Source organism: Dicentrarchus labrax, unplaced genomic scaffold (assembly GCF_905237075.1).
Source record: "Dicentrarchus labrax unplaced genomic scaffold, dlabrax2021, whole genome shotgun sequence".
NCBI lineage: Eukaryota > Metazoa > Chordata > Actinopteri > Moronidae > Dicentrarchus > Dicentrarchus labrax.
The window spans coordinates 18,415,094-18,431,214 of record NW_026136718.1 but is presented as its reverse complement, the minus strand read 5'-3'; the positions used below and the strand labels follow the sequence as shown (position 1 = coordinate 18,431,214).

Sequence of the window (16,121 nt, the reverse complement as noted above, 5' to 3'; positions counted from 1 at the left end):
GGTTACATCAAATATAAACACACAACAACTGAGCACAGAAATCTGTTATCTCAGTTGTATCTCACTGTTCAGAAACTGCTCTTGGTTTCCTCTTCTCTGGAGATAGCAAAACCTCATTACTAACTAAGGATAGATCTTGATTCACTAACAAGCAAAAAACAAACCTTTGTCAGAGGAAGTGACGGTTTTGACTTGATGAGAAATTGGGCTGGTTACCTTAGTAACTAACAGCTGCAAAAAACACACTCACACTCATACTGAAGTAGTGAGAGCAGGAGGCGACATGGAAGAGCTCGGTAAGACAACTCTCTGTCATGTTTTACATTGCTGATCATCCTCAAACTGATCAGTGGACAGATTATTAGATATGGAATGATTATTATAATAAGTGCTATGATTTAAAACTGATGTAGACGATAGACATAAAAAGCATTATTGATCATAGAATAAGTGTGTCACAGTGCGTATTCTGTGACTCACACCAAGTACAGTACACAAGTACACTATATGCTGTACTCATAAATGAAGTTCAGCATGTCATTATTTAAATAACTCTTTTTTAACATTGTTTTGCTATTGTGTCTTAGTTTTCTTTTGCACTATTGTACTTATTATGTATGTATTATGTACTGTATTACTAGTCATTTTAATCATGCCTTTTATTGTTTGTAACCTCTGCTGCCAGGACTCTCAAAAACTCTCTCAGACATTATGATCTCAACAGAGTATCGTGGTAAAATAAACAAATAGATTGGGCTTCACTCATCATCCAAAAGTGTATTTAAAAAAAATAGAACAATTTTCATAATTTCATTATGTTCTAAAATAAATGAGACTATGTGCAGATTTTTCTGAGATGTGAAGACAGTAAAAGACATAAACTGATCAATTGTCAATAGTACAAAAAAAGCTGAACTTTTTTTTCGTCAACAGCCATGTTTGTCTTCTTCCTCACAAAGACTTTTTTCATACAAATATCTTACCATTTTCTTAGATGTTACATCTAAGAATACAACGTGTGAGGAGAGAGTTTTTGGTGTAACATTTGTCACCAGAATCTTGCAACATTATTACAAGTTTCACTTCTGCAACATGACTGCTGTCACTTCCTGCGTGAGGAAGCTGGTTTTCTTACAGCTACCTAAAACTGATCTGCTATCACTTTGATCTGTACATCGAGATGCACTATCTACACAGAAAATATTTCCCTAGTGCAAATCACATATACTCTAGTTTAATAATAAACACCCAGAAAGTAAAATCAATCGTTGTAAAGTGTTTTAGTTGTTATGTTGTGTGAATACTGTGTATGTATGCATGCCTACATGTGAATATATGTTCACTCTGCCACAGATTTTCTTTTAGAGGAGCTGGCCCAGACTTCTGCAGGTTCACAGGGTGTCAGTGAGAACAACAGCAACAATCCAGTTGATGGAGAGGTGAAGACAAAGCCACAGAAATTACAAACTTACATCGTAACTTTCTTAATTATCACCTAGATTTCAGTTTAAGTCAGACCTTAACTTTATTCTTAAGCAACCATTTGAGAAGTTAATGTCTACATTTTGGTAAACAATGTTCTTTAACAAATCATGTGATCAGATTAACTAGAAATCTTGGTACTTCAATCACAGAAACTCCAGTATTTTTGGTTGTGTGTCCACAGACGCCAGGTGCAGTTTGTGCTGGACTTACCAAGAAAGGAAAAGGCCCAGTCTTCTCAAATGTCTACAGGTAAAGCGTAGGCTTAAGGCCCCTGCTGACTCCCATTTCACATTATCATTGTGTAAAGTATGTAGAGGAAACAGGAAATGATTTGAAATTCATTGCACAGCATGTTATGACTATAAGGTCTTCCACTTTTAAAGTATCTTAATGTGCATAACAATCTTTAGTACAAGTAGAAGTCTACATTTAACCTAATTGCAAGGCCACAATAGATATTGCTGTCAAAAGTATTCCCCTATGTCAATTTCTGCATTGATTTGTATTATTAGTACTGTTGTCTGGGGTTTTCTACAGTTCCTAATTCTTCAGACCTCAGATTATGTTCAGAGACACAGTTTTCCCTCAGTATGCATTTGTACAGAAATCACAGGGTAATTGGTGTTCTTGGAGGTTAATTTGAGATATTATGCTTTTTAATTTGCTCCTCTATGGGTTTTAGTGATCTGCCAGCTCCTGTGGCGGCTTCTCCGGACTCACCCACTAAGGAGCTGGACTCCATCTTGCAGGATCTGATGGGTTTGGGACAAGGGGTCAGTGCATTGTCTACAAGTGCATGTCTCAAAATTGTCAATATTTATCTATTTCAGTATGTCAAAGGATAAAATACTCTGTAGTTTTTCTCTTCAGTCCATATAAACTGGTGATTCATATGGTAAAAGAGAAGAGTGGATGTGAGGTTAATACTAAATATGAGTGAAATTAACCCAGTGTAACAGCAGAGGGCAGCATTGTATTAATGTCAATACCATAGCCTTAAGTAATTCAGTATAGGAGCCTTGTTACACACTGACCTTTAGAAAAATACATTAATCAAATATATATATGAAAACAATAGATTTTTGAGCTTATTTGTATTATCATTTAGGATCCAGAGTCTTCAGCGACCCCACCACCACTCACACAGAAGCAGTCTGTGAAAAGGAAAACAGAAGGAGGCCAACAGGAGAACAAGGCGAGCAGCAGCAGCGGCGGTGCAGCAGGTTCAGATGCAATGGCCTCGAACACGAGCAAGAAAACAGATACTATAGATGATCTGCTTGGTGGACTGAGCTCCGACTTGGAGAAGATTGGTGTGCGCACCACAGCCAAGGGCCACTGTGCTTCCTGCAACAAATGCGTTGTGGGAAAGGTACAGTCACATAAACAAATGAGCAGCTATTAAAATCTGTGCATTGTGGATTTAGAAACTATGATAAAAGCCTCTTCTTGTTCTCCTAGCACTTACTGTTTTGTTTCTATTCTGTAGATGATCACCGCACTGGGTGAAGTGTGGCACCCTGAACACTTTGTGTGTGTGGCATGTAAGATGGAGCTGAGCACCACAGGCTTCTTTGAGAGAGATGGACAACCATACTGTAACAAAGACTACCATCAGCTCTTCTCTCCTCGTTGTGCCTACTGCAAGGGGCCCATTGTGCAGGTAAGAGAGAACTCCCCTAGTTTGTTTACTGTGTGTTGATTATGTTAAAATAGATAATTTTTCTAACTATTCAGAACTCCACTATCACATACTTAAAGCACACACTTGCCTTTGTTTCCTGATTCATTCTCTAACTTGTTCTGTCATAAATCGCATCCATTTATTTACACAATAAGCTTTTGAAGATTGGATGATGACATACAGTAGTATGTAGTTAATTTTTCTAGACGTATCCCACATGTCATCTTAATAAATAAAGCACAAAACCATATTGGGATTCTTTAGTCTGGGATTATGCTGCAGACCAAAGTCATTCATCAAAAACTAATGCAACCTCTCCTCTGATTCACTTTATGTGGTTCACAGTCCTCGTTTTTGTGCTTCCTTACATCTGAACATGTGAGATGAGACAGACCTTACTAATTCCTAAAGGAAGTAAAAGCATGATGTAATATTTCTATGTCTGGCTGGTTTACCAGAACATCCTGACAGCTCTGGACCAGACCTGGCACCCTGAACACTTCTTCTGTACACACTGTGGAGGCCTGTTTGGAGCTGAAGGTGAGAGGCTTGTGCATTATTTTCCCCTCTCTGGAAACCACAACCTTAGCAAACGGTTGGAAATAATTGTATCCATTATCCTTCAGAATTGATCTTATACATCTTATTCCTGTCCCAGGTTTCCTAGAAAAGGATGGGAAGCCATACTGTTCCAAGGACTTCTACCACCTCTTTGCTCCCAAGTGCTCAGGCTGTGGGGAGTCAGTCAGGGAGAACTACCTGACTGCAGCCAATGGCACCTGGCATCCAGAGTGCTTCGTCTGCTCAGTGAGCCTCTTACCTCAGACCACACACACGGCTTTGGCTCACACACAAACCCAGGAATAAATGAGAAAGATACCCACACATTTGCTTTATTTGCAACATTTTGACCACAAGGCTGATGAAAACCTTATGCCTGATGAATACAGTTGCGGTTGAAATGATGCAAATAAATCAAGGAAACCATATTCCTCAGTGTGGGTATCTTTTACATTCTCTTCAAACCTCCTTCTGTACACAGCATCTGGTCAAAAACGGTTCAGTGTGCAGCTCCACTTCTGCTTTACTCAGCTACGAGCAGTTGTTAAACTTAAAATGCTCTCAGTTGAGATTTTCTGGCATAAGATAGGAGATTCAATTTTTCATGTTTTATGCCCTCTAAAGAAAATTATTCTTGACTGAAAATACAATGTTCATAAACCTGAACATGAAGTACAGAAAATACATTGCTCTTAAAATCTTCCGCACATGAATACAATTATTAAAACCAGAAACTCACATTGTTTGATATGGAGCAGTCATTATCAGCAAGGTCCCAATTTTTCCTGGCCCTTGGTAACCTAAATCGCATTCCAGAGGGCAGGAGGTCAAACACTCCATTAAGAGGATGAAGTGGACACTCAAAAGTGGTCGAGCCTTTTTAATCAATCTCCCGCTAAAAAATGAACGAGGTAGTTCATAAAATGTAGCACCTTTCATCTTTCTGGCCATTCTCACTATGCAGTGCTGCAGCCTGGTTTTATCAGCGGTACAGAGAGATTTCCATACCATGATTATTGCAACAAAACCCTCAAAAACTGAGGTTTCTCTAGAAGCATAGTCATAGCTGATCCTTTTTGCAGACTGACATTTTCATAAAAAGTCTGCTGATAATCATTAAAGCGACTTCCGACTCTAAACCATTTTAATTGAATTGTAGTCTGCATGAGAATGTTCTAAAATCCTCAAACATTTCCACAGTTTCAGCTGCATACAGTTTTAAGAAACAGTCACCAACACCAAGCAAAACAGACCTTTCTCATAGTGACATTTTGACTTGTTAAACACAGGTGTTACTAATGTCATTAGTGGATTTTTCCATTCAGGTGTTCCTGTGCCAAGACCCTGGTGTTGTGCATGCTGGCGCACTGTCATAGCTTACACATACAAATGGAACAGAGCCATTGCTAATGTTAAGAGCTACACCTGTGCTTTTACTGCTATGACAAGTCAAATTGTCTGCCAAGAGAAATGTCTGAAATCAACCTCAGAGCTACATACAGCATCCCTGCTAGATCCATTTAGTTCAAGGTCTAAGTAAGGGATAATACCTGACAAGTATTAAGCTCTAGCAGTGTAATGTTGGTCTGTTAGTCGGTTGGTCCACAGCTTTGGTCCGGACTGAAATATCTCAGCAACTATTAGATTGATTGGCATGGTATTTTATACAGACATTCATGGTCTCCAGGACTTCTTCCAGGAGATCTTCTGACTTTCCACCCATTACGACCACGAGCTCGACTTTTTATTTCTTTATTTAAATATAACAACATTTATTGGATGGTTTGCTGTTAAATTTGGTGGACTCATCCAGGGCCACCATACTTTGGTTCATGGTCAATTACCTGTGCTGTGAGTTTAGTGGTAATTAACAAATATTTTAATGCTAAACCAACACTGTGAACATGGTGAACATTATACCTGCTTCACCATACTAGCATTATCACTGAAAGCATGTTAGGACACTGTTGTGAGTATTTAGTACATAAGTAAGTACAGCCTCACAGAGCCAATAACATGGCTGTAGACTTTTAGTTAATAAGTTGTTAACAGAAACACAAGCATTAACTTTTCATAACACATTAATGGTTCATGTCAGTAATATTGCAGATTTTGTAGCTATAATTTATATTATAGCTGACCATTGCGCAGAGCGTACCACAGGGTTATAGTTAACTTCCAGGTAGCCTTTGGTTTTCATTTGTTTCTGCAGATCAAAATAAAGAGATTTTAAATTTATGGTGGAGTTAATCCATCATAGTGAACATTAATTTCACATTTTATAAAAACTATATTACAATTATATGGTACAATTGAGAGCAGGGTCTAAATTATATGATATTACATTCAAATCAATTAGTGAACCAAGGAAGCACTGGCATCCAGCATTTGAGAGTTTGCTGCCAAACAGTCATGAAACTATATCATATAACACATTATTCTTTTCATGACATCCATGTTCCCTTTTTGCTCATCTTATATGTTTGACCCTTCTCCCACTATCTTACCATCTCTAATCTTTTTTCTCTCTCTCATTCTCCCTCTTCCATCTTTTCCCACATCCATTTCCCCATGTTTCTCTTCTGTTACTGTATCCAGGACTGTCTGAAGCCCTTCACTAATGGCTGTTTCATGGAGTTGGATGGTCGACCACTCTGCTCACAGCACTTCCACTCCCGGCAGGGCACTCTGTGCGGTGGCTGTGGTGAGCCCATCACTGGCCGCTGCATCTCTGCTATGGATCGCAAGTTTCATCCTGAGCACTTTGTGTGTGCCTTCTGTCTGCGGCAGCTCAGCCAAGGCATTTTCAAGGAGCAGAAAGGGAAGCCTTACTGTTCGGCTTGCTTTGACAAACTCTTTGTGTGAGACATAAGATACATAACATGGAGCAGAGACTGCTGCATCATTGTCATTATTGAGATTTTAATTTAGCCACAATGATGTATTTAAATGAGGCAATACTATTCTTACATTAGAGTAAATTACATTACAAGATCGTGTTTGCAGATAAGCAATAAACGCTTCACTTTTTCAGTAATTCATGGCCAACTAAGCTGCCTGACATTTTAACAGATTTTTGAATTGAAGCGAAAAATGTGTGGATAAATTATTTGTAGATTTTGTTAAAATATCAAGGGAAAAATGTTAACATCGTAACATAATTACTGACATGGCTGTAAAACACAAGGAAAACACATATTTCCCCATGATAAAAATATTTTAGAAACTTTCCATTTATGTGAAGTTTGGATGGTTGTACAAGGTGTGTTGCTGACACTTTTTTTTGACACATGGCAAAATTATACAGGATTTCGTATATCATGATCACGTAAAATTTATAAACGGAGGACGAAAAACACAGAGGTGCAGTTTTAATCCGTGGTTTCCATTAAGCTATCCCTAGTTTGCCATAAGACTTGGCAGTCTAGAGATATTCTCTGGCAGTATGGGGCACTTCGTCAAGAGGCTTGTCTATGTGGCCTGATAGCTTGTATTGGCAGTGAATGGCATGAATCGGCGTGCCAACCTGAGTTTCCTCTTACTCTGACCTACCATTTGGCCCCTGGCATGCATTGGATTCAAACAACCTCCTCATTCTCCACACAGGCTCCTTTATAGATGCCTATGGAAGATTAATGAAGGTGGTGAGGTGAACAAAGGTGGTTTCAGAAGGAGCTCCCTCGCATCACTGCATTTCTTCAGCAACTGACGTTGACTGTTGAGGGATGAATCAACCACAAAGTGTTTTAGAGTAAATGTATTTTTGGTGATGTACCTTGCATGTCTGGGCCCAATTTTTTTGTCTTGTCTTACAGCAAGATGCCTTGTTCGTGCTTTTTCGGCTGACAGCATTCAAATATGTGATGTCTGCATGTCCTTGATCACACCATAAAGCACAAAGTGACAACTGATTAATTGTATTTCATACAGTACTAAAGATAGAACCTAATAGAAGGTACAAAATTAATAATTAAAGTTATGGTATAGGAAATCTCACTGAAGTAAATGATTGTGGGTGGGCAGAAAAGTAAACTAAATCACTTTATAGTATAAATCAGTTTTGTAAAGCAATGAGCATCATGGAAACGACCTGTGAAATAATAAAGGTAACCAAACTTGCTCAAATGTTCTCAGTGTTCCCCTCTGTTGGATACTGAGTTCAGATTCTTGCCCATGTCAAATTGTATCTTATCAGACATTGCCTTATCTTCAGATACACTGGCTACTTTTTGTCGGCCCTGTAGTCAGCTTTCTCCAGCTTTTCTTCAAGCTACTTAGACTTGCTGTGTGAAGTTAGTGTGTGAGTGAGAATGGAGGTTTGCATTAATCATGCTGTCATCACTGTCAGACCAGGCCTCTCATAGCCTCTACAGAATATGGACCTTGCATCACGGAATAAGTGTGAATGTATCGTGTTCGGTCAAAATCCAGGATCACAAGTGTTTAATGATCTATCGGCCTTGTGCCCAGATTCCTGCTGAACTCAAAGACATACTGTAATTTTTAATGTTAAATATGTTTAACACACCTGAGAGATTTGCATTTTGTGTACAAGAGGGAGGTGCACTTTCCAGCTTGAACCATACATATAACAACATCAACTTGATCAAATGACTTGAGTGGCGATTATGTGCAGTCTAGTATTAAAAATGTTTCTTTATGCACTATTTACTGTCACAACTGCATGCTGTAGGAGTAGACTTGCCGAAACGGTCTAATAAGTGGCTCACTCTCCTACATCAAAGAGCTGTAAACTAGGGGTTTAAATTTAGACGTTGAACGCACATGTGAACACTCATCCTAGCTGTCGGGTGTATTTACAACACCAAAGCTTTGCAAAGTCTTGAGTAGAAAAGTAGAAAACAAAAATATGATGCGGGGAAAGTAATTCTGGCATTCACAGAAAAATATGAGTGTTATTGTATGGCTGAGTGGACAGGGAGGAAAAGGGTTCTCTGGCACGTAGTAAAAATGAGAAAACATGAAATGTGAGCAGGGGTCTTTTTAAAAGGGTGGCGAATAAAGGGCCGTCTGTGGAAAGCAGAGAGAGTGTAACTCAGGTGACATTTACAGCAGTGAAACAGAGTACGAACGGTCTGGGAGCTCACTGGGCCATGATGGCAGTTCGAGCTCAATGGGGGAGGAAAAGGGAGTGAAGCATAATGGATACTGGTGACGAGGGAGGCAGGGTGAGGAGGGCAGGGGTTGAGGAGTGTACTTGCAAGAGTTACCCCTGCGTGACACTGAAACCCAACACTTACCTCCTCTCCTGTAAAATGGCTGTGTCCGCTTGGCCACCCCTGATGGGGACCGTAGAGCTGCCTGTCCAGACCTATGCAGTCCCACTGTGGGTCACGCCCGGAGCTGGTGCTGCCCTACCCAGTAAACCCAGCAGTTCACATCAGCTTTGAACCCATAACTGTCAGATAGGTCTCAGGTACAGACTCACTCATTAATCAGTACATTAGCTTGTAGAAACACTTCCATGGAAACGCCACCTGGAGACAACTCCAGTTGCAAATCAGTCTGGACAATGTGAAATCACAGCTCCAGTAGGTGCAGTTAAACATGGATGGATCAAATTACTGTAACATCATTACTAGGCATGTCCATGTATGTACTGATAAACTCAACAGGTCAATGAACTACTAGAAATATTTAAGTGAATGCAGGTACATTACTCTTAAAGGAACACAGAGCTCTAAAGAGAAACAAATGTGAATTCCTCACAAATGATTTTTAAAATGTATTTCATCTCATATGCAGTGATGTGTGTGTTATGTCAAACATAAATGGGTGGAAAACTTGAAAAATCCTGTCAGGTCATAAAATAAAATTTTGAAGGCATGTCCATTAACTTCAAAGAATCCTATTTGTTGGTAGTGCAGACAGTAAATATCATCTCAGTGTCCCATGAACAATCGTTTCACAGGAAGCATCCCAGTTCCTTGACCCAAACAAAGATGGCAACTGGATGAGTAATGCCATTTAATGGATTGTCGTCAGACCACAAAACCCTTTTGTTATTCTGTGTTCATGCATTTTTTCAAGATATTTACTTCCACTTTTATTGTAGTCACATAATTTTAGTAGCTGGAATGAACTACTTTTGTAGTGTCTTTTAGTCTTTCTTAAATTTAGCCTGACAGGTTAACAGAAGTCATCTTTGGAAACTGTTTGGAAAAAGGCAGACACTTTAAAAAAATACTTGGCAGGTCATTGGATGAACCATTTGTCTATCACTGTCTATCACAATCAGACTTTTACAAATCAGATCAACAGACCTTGTAACATAGTCAAACTCTTACTGAAGCCAGTCGGGAGAAGAGTGAAAACATATTTTCCATCGAGAGAAGCCTTCAGTGCTGTTCTTTGCTCTTTCAATAAAAAAACACTCTCCAGTTCTAAAATAACTGTCTATGCTATTTACAAGCCGCCATTGTTGTTTTCGAGCAGTCACTTCCTAATACATGTCATCACACACAAGTGTTAAACCCTTGAACCACGCCCATAGCTCATGTTGTAGCTGCCAGTAGTTCCTCAAAAGATGCTGATTGGTCCGGTACCACTGGGATTAGACACATTAGACGTGATTTGGCCGTAATTGCAGACTAAACATGAGGACACAATAAGCACCTGTCATTTCCAGTAGCCATCTTTGTTTGTGTTGTGATTCTTTGAGGATACCGTACATGTTCAAACTCATGGTGAGTTCATTGTCATCATTGCATTTAACAGCTGTTAGTGCTCCAATGTAGACTGGAAAATATGTGGAAATTGATTAATTTCAACTTGCTTGCTGAATGTATAAGCTACTTAATTACATTTTGAGAAACTGTCATACCCTCTCATAATGAAGCTGAACAGCACTGAGCTGGCAGAGGCGAGACCAGAAGGTAATTGCAACTTGAATGACCAGAAAATCCAAACATCATGTAAAGAACTCAAGTCATCTGAACTGGAAAGAGTTGGTGTGTCCGTCGTTATTGGCCAAACAAGTACATGCAAATTTCACAGCTTCCCAAAGGTGAGTCGCTATGCCTACACCGCCTGTTTAGAGGGCAAAGTCTGAGTGCAAAGGAGTGTTTCTGTGTGAGAGTTAAAATGAATGTGTTTTTAACAGCAAAGAAAAAGTGACAACTTCAACACCTCAGTAATTACTTCCACACAGAGAAAAGTTGAGCTGGAGCACAGCTCTACTTTTGGGTGTGTTTGTTTTGGCTTTCTGCTGATGCTGGGTGCAGGTATCACACCTGATTCATGACTAGCTCCTCTGTCCAAAAGGAACTTCTTGTTGTCCTTGGCCGAACAGTGAGTGCTCGTTGCTATCTCACACTCTCTCACACACTGGCAGGCATATGAATGTGCACACACACACACACACACACACACACACACACACACACACACACACACACACACACACACACACACACACAAAAACCTTGTAAATACTATTTGTGGATTTTCCTATTCATGCCATCTTAGGTTTGGTTTACTCAATCACATGCGCAGACACAAAAACATGTTAATTCAAATAGTTTCAGTTTACCCACACATTAAAATGCATACACATGCACACAAATCAGTTCAACACAATGAATGCAATCAATGGGTTTGGTGAACAGTATCACGCACACACACAGATGCAAAACACATGCAAACACATAAATATATAAATGGTATTTATGAGTTTGGGCTCTGTCTCTCTTTTCATCTCTCTGTCTCTCTTTTCATCTCTCTCTCTCTCTCTCTCTCTCTCACACACACACACACACACACACACACACACACACAAGAGAAAACTATGGTCTTCTTGGGTTTAGGGTTGACACAAAGCATATCTGTGCGAGCATCACTGCCTTCTCTGTGTGCTGGCTGATCCTTAACCAAGTGAACTTGAGGTCTCCAGTTTTATGGGTTAAATAGAGTCAGCTCTTGAGGGGGATGCTATGGGAGGTTCTCAAGACAACTTCAAAACACTTCATCTCCTCTTCCTCTGCTGCACGTCTTTGTCTCATCTCCCTTACATCTCATGCCAGGTCTCTCAGTTGGACCTCCATGCTCAACATGGAAAAACAAAGAGAAAAAGAGCATGGTGCATTTTATCCTAAATAATGGCACAGACCAAACTGGCTGGGGTTATGAGAAAGATTTATAAGACAGTAAGCTCCTTCTGTATGCTAGTCTTTAGTGTCAAGAAGATAGATGGTTTCATTATGCTGCTTCATTGTGTCCATGTGTGGGTGTATGGTACAGTGTGCCAGAGCAGTACAGTCTGCGATATGTTCGGGAAAACCATTCTTGCGATCGATGGAGCTCTTTGAGAAAGTTAAACCCTTCTAGTAATTGTTAGAACATGTCTTGAATGCAAGAATTGCAAGCCTGTAATGATTTGGCCAAGTTACTTGAGATCACAGGACATTGGATTTGGAAAGCTGAGGTTCAGACCAGGTTTTTACAAGGGTTAAAATTCGGTTATGGATGAGAATTTGACACTGGAGTGGAGGTTGAGGTTCTTCAGACTTAGATCTCCATTACTGCCCTGTATTGTTTGTGCGGTACATGGTTGACAGCTAGGGCAGCAGCTCTTGGCTCAGCCAAGGTGGCAAGGCTGAGGCTTGGACCAGGGGTCAGACACTGAGCAGAGTGGCTCTGGGACTGGGATGGGGCCAACTGGTAATATGGCTCTAATCCAAATCCACCGCCTCTGTAGCAGCCGCAGCATGGATCATTATAAGATTTGTTTTAAAGAGTGATGGTTAACCGCAATATGGCCCTGTTGCCTAAGAGCTGAATGGCCTCCTGGGTTTGGACAAGCTTGTGGAGGTTTGTTGAGGGCTAGGAAGCCCCACAAGGAGCAGACCAGGGCTGGCTGGTTGATAAATAACAGCCGCTGCAGGGGGAGCCCACAACGCCGGCCTTTAGTCAAACCTCCAACAAGCCTGAAACACTGAGAAACTTTGTGTAGAACCACACATCCACAGACACTAATGTACACACACATGCAGAGGTCTATAATTGCATCATAATGAGTTTAATAGCGAAATACACTCACACAAATTTCACCCTGGCAACTCCAATTGGGTTTTACAGTCATTTCATTAACAGGTGTCCATTTTCCAGCACCTCAGCTCTGGCATGTTTGACAGAACATCCATTTAAATTGGACTGAGAGGATTCACATTAGCAACTTGCGCCAAACCTTTGGGTCGAAGGAGACATTTTTCTAATCACTAATCCCCCAGTACTTTCTGTGACACCCTGTTCCCACTAAACGCATTAAGATGCAATCATAAGTCCTTGTCTGAGCCCTGGGCTCGTCCACAGCTATGTGATGATGGAGTTACTTCTTTGCATAAAATGATTTAGTGTGCAGTAATTCAAAACCCCAGCATCGCTTTCATCATTAAGATTACATCTTCATTTTTATAATCCTACTACTTCAGTCATTCCTGTTGCATTCATCTGTAAAAGCACAGAGCCTTTTACAGAAAGTTCTCTATGAGGACATGCTGCAATCCAAAAAACATCAAGTTCTTAAAATGTTATATTTAATCTTAAAATCTCACTGCCTTAAAAAAAGGGGTTAACTGCTAGTGGATTGAATAAATTGCATTTGATTCGAATTCAGCCAGATTTGTTTTGAAAATGTCCTTTATTTAAAAACAAAATAGACTGTCCCCTTTAATGATACATATTTTATATTTGTTAAATTGAAATAAATATATATTTTTTGAACAAACGCAATGATGTACTTCATTCATAAATCCTTTGATTTTTCAGATTTTACTTTCATTGTAGAGAGAGTTCTTCCTTAGACATTAGTGTATTTTGTTCTATTTGATATTTTCCTAACTTTATGTTTAATGGAAGTTAAAATATGTGCTTTTACGTCTGTTTTTCCTTCCTCCATACTTTGACATTGCTATATAAGCAAAAACAATATGTATTCAGAGACAGAAACCTTGTTATTTTTAACACCATTTTTTCTTTCCCCTTTTAAACCAAAACCTCACTCTCAACAACCTCTCTCTCTCTCTCTCTCTCTCTCTCTCTCTCTCTCTCTCTCTCTCTCTCTCACTTTCCCTCTCACATAATATTGTCACATAGCAACCAAAAAAGCCAAGACAAACAGGAACTCTAGGATTATTCAGTCATTTGAATCAACATCGTCTTTGCTATCCTTCCCCGAATGATGTCTGGCTTTGGAAATGTTTCCACTAAACAGTTGAGTCTCCGTCAGGGCTTACGACGGGATTAGAGCTCAAATTACTGACTCTGTGGCTCATTTACTCTCTGAATCCACAGCCTGCAAAACAAAAGTTGCATGTGGACATGTCCAGTGATATGATAATAGCATGAAATGAGAAACACATTTTAAAGAGAGAAACTCTTTCCAGCGCCGTAGACACGCTTTTATGTGTAATGTTTGATGTAACGACACTTAGGAGATGTAAAAGGCAAGCACTGAGGCAAAAGTAAAGATGTTTCAACTGAACGGACAGGAAGAATAAGAGAAGCAGTGGCAACAGTATAAGATAGCAAGCAGAAATCAACGATTTCTTTGAGAAGAAAAAATACTGAGTAGCATAGGTGGCAGTAATATAGCATTACAAGTAATACCAGTTATAGTAGTAATAGTAAGCCAACTTGTTGTCATAAATTAATTTAATTACCTTTATTACACCATTAGCATTTTAATGAGGCTGAACTGAGAACAGAATAATAAAACCAATGTCAAATGAATATTATTTTGTACTGTAAAGTGATTCATGATAGTCATCATAAAATGTTTTTTTCCTATGAGTGACCTACTTGTTAATCCAAATAAATCTTCTCCATGTAAACAGCCATTATCTCACAATATTATTTACTCTCTGAACAGTTGTATCTGATCCAATTCTTATTCAGGAAATTGTTCAGTAATTATTACTTTGATAAGAAAAATCATACAAAGACAACATAGCCAAAAAATGATCAGCGCAATTTTACTGAAGTTACAATATCTGTTCAACACAGTCACAAGGTTCTAACCACTGACTACACAACAGCACGCTCATTTTGGTCACTGTTGTTGCAAAATATTTTGTTTTGGATCGGTCTGTTTGCAGTGTGAGTGGTTTTCCTGAAGCCTGCATCACCCAACTATTGTTATCTCCCTCTTCTGTCTGCCAAACCACTTGGCTGATAACATGCTATGTCCCATTTACCATCTTCTGAGATCACTGTATGCTGCCAGGTAGATGGCTATGACCCAACTGGCTGACTCCAGTTATGACCTGCCCTAAGTGTATCCTAACACAATGTTTCACAAGCTCACTCAGTAGATGATATATTGTGATCAGGAACTCTGTGAGGCTGTACTGTGTTTACATCATGCAGTATGGGATGAATGGTAGAAATGGGAAAGATTCCTATGCTTGCAAGCATTCATGTCATCAAGAGGGTTGATGTATAGTTTAAGAGTTAATCGTGCAAGAATGTAAATACTGTGTAATGACTATATAACACCATATCCATACATGTGAGGCATCCATGTTTGATTGCTGAAAGCCAATCAAATACTTCTGTTTTATTAAGTGCCAACATCGGATATATCGGAGCTTTCAGAAAAAGCTCAGTTTCCCAGTCGTAATTGCAACTTGGAAAATGAAATGAACGTTATGTACGGGAGTCGGAAACTCATAATTCCCATTCTGATATCATGTGAACACAACATTAGACACAGTGGTGATTTGAGCTAAATGCTAACGCCAGCAAGCTGACATATTTACAGACATACTGATACCTTGTTTATCTTAGTTTAGCATGTTAGCTAACATTTGCCAATTAGCACAAAATAAGGTGGGCTGAAGTGGATGGGAATGCCATTGGTTGTAGTATTTGACCCTTTGCTGCTTATCATCTCCTGTCTCTCTCCCCCCTTTCTGTCCACCTGGAGCTGTCCTATCTAATAAAGGCAAAAGCCCCAAAATATATACATAAAAAAGAATACAAATGTAAAACATGGTTGCGCTAGAAAAAAAGTTAAAGGTTCACCGAAGTCACTGTGTTTCATTCTCTGGAGACCATGAAAGTCTGTACCAAACGGCAGGGCAATCCATCCAGTAGTTGTTGAAATATTTCAGTCTGGACCAAAATAGTGGACAGACCAGCCAACAGATTGACATTGCCACTAGCCTGGCTAGAAAGGTATGCGTGTCAGTGGTCTTACTGGTAACTGAAACAGGACTTTATCTCTCTGCTTTAGAAGGCCAGAAGAAACCACTGTGTAATGTGGGAATGTGAGTAGACAGAATATCTATAACTTTCTTACTGCATCATCTGATTTTGAGTCGCTGTAACAAAAAGTATGAAATTAAGTCTTTAGTATATCTAATTGCATGAA

General features: G+C 39.5%; 1 protein-coding gene across 1 annotated transcript; it reads left to right on the top strand.

The window, feature by feature from the left end:
- Positions 1–203: 203 nt before the first annotated feature.
- On the top strand, positions 204–9,577 carry lpxn (leupaxin). The gene is made up of 9 exons (XM_051376142.1): positions 204–296; positions 1,354–1,439; positions 1,667–1,734; positions 2,168–2,258; positions 2,594–2,857; positions 2,975–3,148; positions 3,628–3,709; positions 3,828–3,976; positions 6,329–9,577. Exons 1-9 carry the CDS (start codon positions 284–286, stop codon positions 6,593–6,595), a joined length of 1,194 nt encoding a protein of 397 aa, XP_051232102.1. The 5' UTR covers positions 204–283; the 3' UTR covers positions 6,596–9,577.
- The last annotated feature ends 6,544 nt before the right edge of the window (positions 9,578–16,121 follow it).

Coding starts and splice junctions, on each gene's coding strand:
- lpxn (XM_051376142.1), top strand. Junction 2,259..2,593: donor TGATGGGTTTGGGACAAGGG/GTCAGTGCATTG, acceptor ATTATCATTTAG/GATCCAGAGTCTTCAGCGAC. Junction 3,710..3,827: donor AGGCCTGTTTGGAGCTGAAG/GTGAGAGGCTTG, acceptor TTCCTGTCCCAG/GTTTCCTAGAAAAGGATGGG.